Source organism: Acyrthosiphon pisum, chromosome A3, assembly GCF_005508785.2.
Source record: "Acyrthosiphon pisum isolate AL4f chromosome A3, pea_aphid_22Mar2018_4r6ur, whole genome shotgun sequence".
Classification (NCBI taxonomy): Eukaryota; Metazoa; Arthropoda; class Insecta; order Hemiptera; family Aphididae; genus Acyrthosiphon; species Acyrthosiphon pisum.
Genome location: NC_042496.1, coordinates 20,255,598 through 20,268,431, shown reverse-complemented (window position 1 = coordinate 20,268,431; position 12,834 = coordinate 20,255,598). Strand labels below are relative to the sequence as shown.

Genomic DNA, 12,834 nt, shown 5'->3' with positions numbered 1-12,834 from the left:
GGGAGGTAATTAGTACTAGATCATTTTAGTTTACGGTACAATTTAAGGTATGTATAACAATTATTGACCTTTTTAAGTTCGGAGGCAACTATTATGTGCCAAAATGCAACACTATATAATGACTATGTTAAAATTTAGATTGGGTTTTTGATTGAGACAATCTTATTTGGGTATCATATTACATTTGAATATTCACTGCGCAAAATACTTAAGCGTTATCGTATCAAACGTTTAATAACTTAAAATTTAATAAATACCTTTAGTACCTTAAAGTAGTTAAAGTATACATGTGTGCCATACTAGAGAGTAGATGTGGTAATTTCCCTGCAGCGTCAAACGGTGGAATATATCAGATAGGCTACAGCCGTCATTGTCCAGACCAGTGGTTTACACTAGACGCTGAATTCCAGGAGCAGGGAAACCTAACTTTAACTGAAACTTAACCTAACCCTTAATGTGGGTCTGAAATCCGCTTCACACGTATATATACCTATAATGCACGTGATGTTTCCTCCGGAACTTTTGAAAATGTGAAATTATGGACAGCTCGCGCAGATGTGAAAAGATCGGAGAATCTCTATATAATAGGTATTATAATAGCTGTATAATAAAATGTATAATCGCTATAGGTAGGGGTACATCGCATCTCCGTCAAAAGTAAATTAACGCCACCAAAGTGTTAGACCCGTCAAAAATTCCTGAAACGGCCGTAGTACAAAAGGATATTTTGCATATATAGCTTTGGTAACGTTATTCATATATATAGGCACATGTACGTAATATATCTATCCTTATTCTATGACAAATTTCTCCAAATAGCGGCTCGTGGACAAATTTTATCCGGCATGCAGACAGTAAAAAAAAAGCAAAAATCGTAAATATTATAAGTACGTTCCATATAGTGTTGTAATTTATAACTTTTTTCATTGGTTTTAGCCGACTACGGAAATTTTGATGAACCTTGAACAATTTACAGATTCACAATGTGTGGCCCTTCAAAAATATTAATTGGTGACCCTTGCTCTATGGCAGGGGTCATCGGCAATATAGATGGCCCGCTGGCCAAATCCGGCCCGTGGAAGGGAAATAACTGGACCGCCAAGAATATATTTTTTTTTAATGCTGTTCTCCACACATAATAGATATTTGATCTATTTTTATGTTGTATTTGTATGTATATTGGCTCCATATATATACATAATATGGGAAACTCCGTTCTCCAAAATTACGTTTTTAAAGAATAAATTCAAAATGAACTGATCTCCACCTAGAAAACCTCCTGCGCATTAGTTGTTTTCCAAGAGTATCAAATTTAACAAAAAAACTGGTAAATTTTATATTATATTGAATAATTTTCTTTAAATAGCTTAAACTGTATTTTTAACACAAAAATAAACACATTAAGTATATTAACTAGATATAGGTACTACTCTTTTTGTGGCTCTTGAAATTTTTTTTTTTTTCAAATTATGTGTAAGAATTTGATTGCCGACTTCTGCTCTATGGTAAACCTAACGGTATATACTGTGTCAGGATACATATATGTACCTATTTAATGTATATATTTATACTACTGCCACATTACTATAAATATTATATGTATAGTATAGGTATGTGTATCTCCACAATATATACACTCACACGATATAAACAAATACGTATAATTCGACGCATATTATTATATTATATGTATAATATTATATTATATTGTTATACTGGTGTTGGTCGCGGTAAAGTTATACCCGGTCAAAAAGTAAAATAAAATAAAAAACTAGTTAAAAAAAAAAACGACGTTTATGCGCGTGTGTGAACTTGTCAAGGTTGTTTTGGAGTAAAAAACAATGACGAACAAATAAAGTTTCATGCTCGAAAAACATGCGCTCGAAAAAAAAAAAAATACCATTTATCCATTACCTGTACATATTATTATTATAATAAAAAACTCGGTCATGAAATCTCACGCACGTACGATGTATTTATATATTTATTTATAGTATATATATACACACACACACACACATATCACACACATATAATATATATAGTATATAAATACACGTTATACATGTAATATGTACATTATACAATATTATCGTGCACAAAGTGACCGGTCGCGACGGCCGATTTGTGTGTGTTTACGCACGCGGAGACCGCCGTCGCGTATATATATATACATATATTATACATAAAACGGTCGTCGGGTCCGATCGATAATAATCGCGTTGAGCGGTTAGGAGGTGCTAAAAAATGTTGCCGTTTACCCGCTATGATTTTGACGTCAGCGCGAATTGCTGTGGGGGTAGTACCTACGCCATGTACTGGTGGTGCATCTATCTGTATATTATATAATATATATGTGTAGGTACGATACGCGAACGGCGGGCGAGGACTATTTTACACGGCTGCGATATATATAGGTATATATAATAATATGTTTATGATAACAATATTGTATTATATGCGTACGACTGCGGCGATGTATATTATAATGTTATTGAACGCGACGACGGATAAGGGTGAACGAAATAATTGTTGTCGGACGTTATAATAATATCGCCGTTCGTATGAAAAAGTATTTAGCGCTCGAAAAAAAACAAATAATACAAAATAATATTATATAACCGACTAGAAGCAGAATATTGCGGGGCAGCGGGTGCTTTCGGTTTAACGATGATATATACAACAACAACATAATATTATTATATCATAATATAAACAATATATTATTATAGTATATAAATAATACACACATATATTATATCATATTATATTAATTTCCAACAACGCGGAACGTCTTCTGCGGAGGTCCCTCGAGAATAGTATACGCTGGAAAAATACAGAATGACTGAGGTATAAATAATGTAGGTACTATTGTAACGCCGGTACCTATATATATATAATATATTGTTTATATAATATGTGTATAACATTATAAGCACGGGAAGCAGTTTAAATTATTTTCCTCGCGCCAAGACGAGTACCTAGTTATCAAGTGATAAAAGATTTTTTTTTGTTTTTATTACTACATAATAATGTATTTTTTATTCATGCACAGTTCACTGGAAAGTGGAAACATGACGAGTCGGTACTTTTAAAGTTTTAATTATTCATCAGACTATTATAGAGAATGACCGCAAAATGCAGATGTAAAAATGTATCTACACCTTTACATTTTATGTTGTGTACATATTATACAATAAAAATATAAGCGGGTACGTACAATAAATCGTACGTAGATAACACGAACTTGTCTTCGTACGGTATTATGCGTATAGTTGTACCTAGCAAGGTACACGAAAATCTTCGCATATCGATGATGAAAATTGCCTGATGCAATTAATCTTACGAGATTATACCTAGGTTGTTGTACATCTACTTTTGGAATATTAAAATATTAGAACATGTCAATAATTTTGAACGGTTTATAAACCTATTTTATCTTACATGATATGAGCACCAGCGCCAATACAGTTTTCTAAGCATCGTACCCGCCGACTGCTGCAACAATACCTTGTGACTTGTATACCTAAGTACCTTTGGTACCTCATATTATTCTCTACAGCCAACAGGCTAAATCGAAATGAAATTCTTCGTGCTACTTACGGAAATCGGGTAAAAATACATAAAACTGTAAAAAACAGTTTGATAATTTTTTTTGGTTTCACCATTGTAAATTTCAACGAAATTTCGTCCGGATCCGTATTTACTGGACGATGCACACAATTTCAGGCTCTGCCCTTCTGCCTCTAACGCGGGCATGTTTATATATGTACGATAGTAACGTGTACACACAATATATTATCCGACTTTATGATATCGCAGGCTTTATATAAATAATTATAATTAAATAACACACCAAATGCGGTAGGTATTTGTTATGTGAAACATAATGTTTCCATAATTTAATGTAAATCCTAAATCGGCGGATTACGCAACGTCGAGTTTCTACGATAGTTATTAAAATTAACGACCTAATAACGTATTTATATATATTATATTATTAGCTAAAACCAAAGAATTTCCAATGCAGGCATACAGCGTAATAATAATAACATAATGATATATAATAATATAATAGTAATATTATATTATAGTATTATTATTAAAAAAGAAACAATCACGCTGTCCGCAATAATGGTATAAGTACCTACGTTATTATTATTATATTATTATGGAGTGTGCGGCTGACCATGTGTGTGTCCGTTTGTTATTTTAACGAACTAAAAATAAACATAAAGGCTTGTATCGACAGTCGTATATACCTAAACCGACGATTGTGAAACGACAATAATATCATACAGGTAGGTTAGGTATTATATTATATATAGCTGCAGGTAGGTTAGGTACACATACACGACACGCCGTTAAGTATGATGACTTGTTAGTGTGGTTGTTATATTATTATTATTATTATTATTTTATCCGATTTAAACGTTTCCGACGTTATTGGAAAAAAAATGAAATCGCACGTCATTGTCATGTACCTACAACATACATCATAACATGAACGAAAACAATAATATTATTATTAATAAAAGAAAACTACTGTATACAGCAGGTGCGTGTGATACGCCCAACGTCTTTCTCAAGCGTACTTACGAGTGATTCGCGATTTAATTGTATATATTTTATTGTTGTATTCAAACTTCAAAGACTGCACCGAGACGCGAATAGATCATGGCGTGCACCAAATATAGTCGTCAAACTACACCGTGTTGTATATTGTACAATAAGACAAGTACTATAATATAGGTATGCAGTACCTATACAGTGGCGTATATACGAATTATTCTCACTATGGGCCAATTTTGGCAATTTATCACTAGTCAAGCACAGCGCACGACCAACATACCTAATAGCCACAACTGTACATATTTTAGCGAGCTGGGCGGTTATAATTATGACGTATACAATGCAAATAAAAATTGCGCAATTTAATTTTAGAATGTCACTATGGAAAATTAATTTTTTTTTAATACCGACAATTTCATATTATATAATATTATATATATTAATGTTACCTCACTGCGAATTCAAAACATCAAAGCAAGTCCTGACAATCATTTCCACGTTGATTCCGATAAAAACGATTTTAATCAACCGGCTAAATTAATCATGATGAAAAACTGTAAACAGTGAAGATATACATGAAAGGATTTAATTGAACATGCAATTTTACTATGGGCTCTGGCCTAGGGGGTCCCTTCCCTTATATAGGTATAAGCCACCTATATACGTGGAAATTGATCCGATCGCTGTAAATGATTTTCAGTTTTGATTTTAATGAATTTTGAACATGTAACTAATTTGTATACACTAATACACACTCATAAAATATTATAAAGAATGGTGCTATATGTGTATAGATATAACATTGATTAGGTACCTCTTATATTATATTAAATTACCATTGTTACCTATTCTATTACATATGAATAATTTTTAATGGTTTATGATAAAATTAATAAATTATAATTCAATTATTATGCACAACACACCTGCAATATAATAGCATAAGCATTTCATAGCACTCATTAGCAGCTCTGTATTTTGGTAGTTGAGCCACAGATATTTTGTGGATCGCTAATTTTTCGAAAAATTGTACTCAATTATATCCATATAGGTAAGCTCTTGTAAAAACACAGAGAGAAACAAAACATTTGATATCTTTATAGCTATGAAATGGGTAGGTACCTACCTAAAGTATATTATTTTATTAAATTGTCTAGATCATAATATCACGCATAGGTATATGTCATATTATTCTGTCATAACCAGGGGCGGCTCCAGATACATGGTTAGGGGGGGGGGGGGCGCAAGTCATAATTTTCTGGCAATTTCGATGATTTTTTTCAAATCCTATTAAATCAATCCCCCCCCTCCTGGAGCCGCCACTGGTCATAACATGTGTGAGTGATACGCCACGCGCTACTAAATGCGAGCAAGCATATTATATAAGCTTTAGGTTAAAATTGACTAGTTATGGGTAAATAAATTAAGCTCCGCTTCGAGTGTGGTCCAACAGAACCTAATTGTGCTATAGTGTCTACTGACTACTGTTCACTGTTTAGTGACCCACGACCATATTGTAATTATATTTTATGTGCGATAGATATTACGTTAGGTAATTTTTTGATTTGTGATGTGAGGATTTTATGTGAATACTATATAATAATTACTATAATAGATTATGATGCACAATAAATGTATGAACCGACATAAAAAGAAACCCAGCCATGTTTTTGCGATCACGTTTGTATACATTATGAAATATATAAATAGACCGAGCGCACAAGATTTATCGAAAGTCGAAAATAATCCTCCCGATCCCCTACCCGTCAACACACGCAGCAATACAACGCGACATGAGAATAAATCGGTTGGTGGACGGCCAAAGGCAAAAAAATGTAACGTCCAAACAGCAGCTCTGGGTATATAACATATCATGCAAGATAAATGATAAATAATCTTATATACCTACCTCCGATATGATACCAGAAATTGGGCGACGACACTGTTGACTTTTATTTTTTATTGTCATGCCGATGTAATTGATGTATATATTTTTTATTTCGAATGGCTTGGCCGTTCCTCCATTTTTCAAAATCATCTCCACCCGTAGTGTACATCGTACATCTCAAACGACTAAGTCCACTATAGAGTAGCTGGTAGTCGCCAGACTTGAATATCGTAGATGATCATAATATGTAGGCATTATATGTATATCGACAAAACGTCATTTTTACTTATAATTTTACCAACGGAAAATGTGAATCGTTAAAATATCTGGCATGCCTAATTAATAGGTACCTATATTTATTAAACCAGTAAATCTTCGAGGAGCATAATGAACGTATTTAAATATTAAAAAAAATTACAAGAATATTATGAAAAACGTCTGGAACGATAATTAAAAATTGCTATATAGTGCGCCACCGCGGCAACCAACTGAAAACGTTTTCATCAGAATATTTCAAATACAATCTGTGGCTTCTCCGCGAGTCGTTCACATCGGATGCAGCCTAATGCTTATGACTACATGTACGAGACATACTTTAATTGAGTTTAATAAATAGATAGGTACAAACCATAGTTAGAGGTACCTATCTATCACATTTCTTATTTTTATATGATTCACTAAAAATCATCGAACGATTGATTAACGCGCCTTTTTCAAAAAGTTTTTTTAAGTCTAGTGTGCCTATACTCTATAGGCTATTAAACATATAGTATCTATTGTATAGTGTACACCACATAATACGACAGGTTTCTATATTCTACTTTCTACATTTCTAAACAACAACGGTCGTATTGGAAATTGACATATATGTATGGGCATTCGTATTGGCGTATGAATATAACTGCAGTGCATTCCAACAAAGAATCTATATGAATCAAGTGTAGGTACCTACAATTGATATGCGTTGTGCGGTCTTACTTTGATGGAATTTCGATACTTAAAAATCGAATTTCTAACGAGTAGTAGGTAGGTATAGACGTATTATAGTTGTAACGGTGAGACCAACTCCACAGGTTTATTTATTTATTTTTTTTTAAATATCAACGTCATTGTACTTTTAATACATATTTTGCTATAATTGCACATAAAGACTAAAGATATTGTTAAATGTTAATATAAAATAAAAGTTGGTAGGTATTTAAAGACGAAATGAGCGTAGTGGATAAACAAATTTCGGGTTTACCTTGTGCCACAGAATCGCCGCCGATGATGTATCATGGACACTGTAATGTTGCTATAAAATATCGTAAGACGTTTCGGAAAATCATGTCTCAAAGCACATCCGGAGCATTATAAGAACCGCAGTTTCAAATTTCAAGTTCACACGTTTTGCAGTTATTGATCTACGTATCGGATGTGAATGCTGCGGTGTGCGTGTCCAGCAGGCATCTCGCCGTGGCCTCTGCGAAAGTATATATTATTATACAATGAAATAAATGAAAATCACAGTAGGTACACTTTGAATATTCATCGTTTTATTCAATGATGACAATACCTATATAATATTGTTGAAAATGTTGTTCAAAGTCGAAAAAAACTCTGGCAAAAACATGTGCAGCATTTGCCGTGTACTTCCACATACGATATGGATTTTATCATTTTTCACTTCTTCCAAACGGATCTATGTCCACCAGACCGACGTTTTGAGATTGCAGTCGCCCCGGTGGGACAATCTTTTTCACGCCGTGGCACGCGGGTGGAGTCAGTAGTCAGCTCTGACGGTGATCGGATAGATAGGTGGGTAGGTACTCTCTGCATGGGTAATCGGAAAAAAAATCCCCAAAGCAAATACAGTACAATATAGTGTAATAGTACATTTGTACATCTTTAGATGCTCATAACCCGTTTTAAAATTAAAATATGATAAATAGCTTATTATATTGCCTAGATATTACCTTTAAATTTCATAATAGGTCAATTTACTCTAATTTATGAACTAACGTGATCTGCTGAGCGTAAACATTTTCGTTTTTTTAAATATCTAAGTATTTTAGATTCTGAGCGGAGCGAGGAAACTAGTGGTTTTACAATGGTGTAAATTTTATTTTTTTTTTTATATCCTGTATACAAAATTTCTACCAGAAGGAGTGCTTCGATTTCAACATAATATAGTACCTGATCTTTTAGCAAATTGGATCAGGATGGTACTTTAGAGAGGTCATTTTTCGATTTTCTCAATAGCTATTTAATTCCACGGGAAAAACTACTGACAAATTACGAAAAACCGCTTAAGATGGGATTTTAATTTCTAACAATTTGTTTATCACCGTAGCAACGAATAAAAAAATATAACATTATAATATTAATTGATCTTAAAGACTTTAATAAATAATAAAAATTTTAAAAATCCTGACTGATAAACCGTCTCCGCTCAGAATAGTTTTTCTTATACAATGATATTATATCATTGAATACAAGTTTAATACAATCCATTATATTACATTGACCCACTGGTAATCTACTGTACAGCAGAGTGACATCCACTTACCCGCTTTTTAACAACGTTTTTTTTATATTTAAAATGACATATATTTATAATATATTATACTAGCTGTCCGGCCCGGCGTTGTTCAGAACAAAGATTTATATTTTTAATAAATATATTAATTGTACAAAATGTATACTCCATATTTCTTCTAATTTATTATAATATAGCTGATGGAGAGGGACTATATATCCTCCACTATAGGCTATAGCCTAGCTTATCATTCGAGGAACCACTATTCCAAATTTCAAATTCGTACATTGGGTATGAAGATTTTAAGATGTAGCGATGAATGAGTGACTGAATTTGGCTTTTTTATACATAGACAACAATAATTTAATTACAAGTTTACAGTAATACATTTAAAAAATATTAAAAACCAACATATCTAGGTAATATATTATCTTTTTATCTAAAAAGCCTCAACACTGTAACAATTAAATCAGTAATCATTCTTATATTCAAATTACAATATGATTTAGGACATTACGCGTCGCACATAGCTTAGACAATATGTAGCTATACATAAAATATAAATTTATAACTAATTAACTACTCGATCAAAATTCGATTTTCTTGTATCGAAGTAGCTACTCCAAAAATTGTTCTAGATATACTAATATATATATTCGGAGTATGAAATAAAAATTGTATAGTCATTCACCTATTCGTAATAAGGATTCATGTTGTGAAACCATTGAACGCGTTGAACTTAGCTTAAATAGTACTGTTTTCTAACTTTTAATTACCATGGGTACATTCTTATAAGTTATATCAAAGATGCTCAATATTTATACTTTTTTTTTTATTAATTTATGAATATATCTATAAATAATTTATAATACTTGCAATAAACAAATATTATAATTATTAGTTATAAATATGGACTAATCACTGATTCGACTTTATAAATTTATCAATGTAATGCCAATGGTAACGGTCTATACGCTACATGGAATTTGTATGGTCAACCATGAGACCAAACTAAAACTGTTTTTGTTAAAGTGTGATCATGAACTTTTCTACCAATAATTATTAAAAATGAAATAAATCTAACTAAAAGACAATAACACTAAAACCTAACTCAACTGGCTTTTCTGTTATAAGAAGACTAAAATGTACGAAATATAGGTTATACGGGCATGTTGTCATTTTCTGTTTTAAATGGGTGGGGGGGGGGGAAGGTGTCGTTTATAAGGTTTTACTGTGTAGGCAGCAACTCTTAATCCTCCTTTAAGAGGATGTCATATTCGAAAGTGTTGTCTCTATCTTACTAAGCATAATATACTAAGATGTACGTCCAGCAGTTTATATTTTTAGAGTTGTTGGATTAAATATTAGAACGAATTGACTAATAATGTATTATCATTTATCAAACTTGAAATAGGTATGTAAGAACATTATCAGTGTTCAGTCGTTTTTAGGTGAATTATGAGCATTTATTATTAATTTCATTATATTAACATTTATAGTTCATTTAAAAATAAAAAAACTAACGAGAGAACACAGATAATGTTCTTACATTCAAGTTTGATAATAATTCATTCCAATATTCAAGTTAACAACACACAATTGGAACTTCCAGACATACATTTTCGTATATTATGCATTAGTAAGACAACACATCCTCTTGATTAAATGTACTTTTTTAGTTAAAAATCTTTCAACATTTTAACAATTTAATTACCTAGAACGTTTTTCGATTTTTCAGTAGAGAGGTATAATTTTATTCCAACAGATTATAGACTGTTGATAAAATTATAGCAGTCAATAAATTGTCATGTACTATATGAATATAAATAATAATTAAAACCAAAACTTTATTTGAGCAAACAATGTATTAATGTGGATGTTTTGTAATAATTATATTGAATTGTTTGTGTATTAGTTACTCAGTTTTAATTAAAGCAGGTATGTAGTAATCTATGATTCATAGACAATACTATTGCTGTAGTTATCATTAATATATTATGAAGAAAAAAATTATTATAAAATTAAATTAAAATGTTTTTATTGGGCCAAAGTTTACAAGTATGGTTCTGGAAACTCAAAAGTCACATCCCTGCCGGTCAGCTTTCGGTATACAGATGCAAAAGTATCCACCTGTAAAAAATAAAATAAAATAATGTTATTCAGAAAAATATTATGTTAAGTGAATACATGAAAGATAATATATTTGTTGGGCCAAATTAGTGAAGTTATACCGCACCAGGATAATGACCCACGTCGATATGGTACAAACATACCAATTAGTAGGATTTTTTCACACCAGTTTAAGCAAGGAAATTTTAAGCAAGTTTTAGCAAGTTCTAGAGAAATACTTAATGTAACGTCAATAGACTAATAAATCAATAAAATATTCACTGATATATTTACAATACATTAACATATTTTAATATTTGTCTGGTTAGACGCTAATTGTATCAATTTTAATCATACATTAGTAACACACAGACGAAATGAAATATAATATTTAACTGTTTACCTTTATTAAGATATTAAAGAATAAGGATTAATGACTAGTTGAACGAACATTGAGATATTATTTTTGTTCAATGTGATTTGTAAATTAATTATTTCAACTACAAACAGATTAGAATAAACATAGAAAATATATAAAACTACTTTAATATAGCACAAAGCTAGAACTTAATAGTTATGTAGAACTGTAAAGAGGGATGTAGTGCATCTTTGACTTAGCATATTTTAATGAAGTGTAGGTTAAAAATGGATCAAATTTTCTTAAGAACAAGAGAATAAAAAAATCATTCCTAATCATTTCATGTAGCACATGGATAGAACTCGACAATTATGGGAAACTGTAAAGAGCGCTGTAGTGCATCCTAACATATTTTAAAGTATTTTTCTTCTTCATATATTTTGAAATGTAGGTAAAAAATGAATAAAATCTTCCAAAGACTAAGAGGATTAAAAAAATCATTCCTAATCATTTCATATAGCACATGGATAGAACTTGACAATTATGGAAAACTGTAAAGAGCGCTGTAGTGCATCATGACTTATAACCTTGCATGTTTTGATAGTGTAGGTTAAAAATGGATAAAATCTTCTTAAGGTTAAGAGGATAAAAAAAATCATTCTCAATCATTTCATGTAGCACATGGATAGAACTCGACAATTATGGGAAACTGTAAAGAGCGCTGTAGTGCATCTTAACATATTTTAAAGTATTTTTCTTCTTCGTATATTATGAAATGTAGGTCAAAAATGAATAAAATCTTCCAAAGACTAAGAGGATTAAAAAAATCATTCCTAATCATTTCATATAGCACATGGATAGAACTCGACAATTATGAGAAACTGTAAAGAGCGCTGTAGTGCATCTTAACATATATTCAAGTATTTTTGTTCTTCCGTATATTTTGAAATGTAGGTTAAAAATGGATTACCATCTTCCAAAGGGTCAGAAGATCATAAAAATCATTTCTAATCAATATAATATAGCACATGGATAGAACTCGACAATTATGGAAAACTGTAAAGAGCGCTGTAGTGCATTTAAGAATTAAAACTAGTTGCACTCTGCATAAAGTTTAAATATTGGAACAGTTATAGAAATATATACAATCTTCATTTTTTACATAAAAATATTATGCATGATAAGTTTAAGTAGTTGATACACATGTCATTAAATGATTATCAATGTATTTGAAAAAAGATATCGATTAAAATTTGATATATGAATTTAAAAAAATGTATTTTTAATTTGTTGAGCTTTTGTAGAAAACAATGATAACAACAAAAAAAATATATAGGCTCTAACCGGGTGATTCTTTTATCATTGAAAACTCATTATTTCAAAAAGTAC

At 31.3% G+C, this 12,834-nt stretch overlaps 1 protein-coding gene across 2 annotated transcripts in view; it reads right to left on the bottom strand.

Moving 5' to 3' along the window:
* Positions 1–10,998: 10,998 nt before the first annotated feature.
* Positions 10,999–12,834, bottom strand: part of LOC100169422 (40S ribosomal protein S7-like) — a 5,561-nt gene continuing 3,725 nt past the window's right edge. Inside the window, exon 5 of one of the 2 annotated variants that reach the window (XM_008179905.3) lies at positions 10,999–11,108. In XM_008179905.3, the coding sequence (XP_008178127.1) occupies positions 11,031–11,108 (78 nt within the window). In that variant the 3' untranslated portion in view covers positions 10,999–11,030. The remainder of the gene's footprint in view (positions 11,109–12,834) is intronic. The other variant, NM_001162844.2, reaches the window with a different exon arrangement.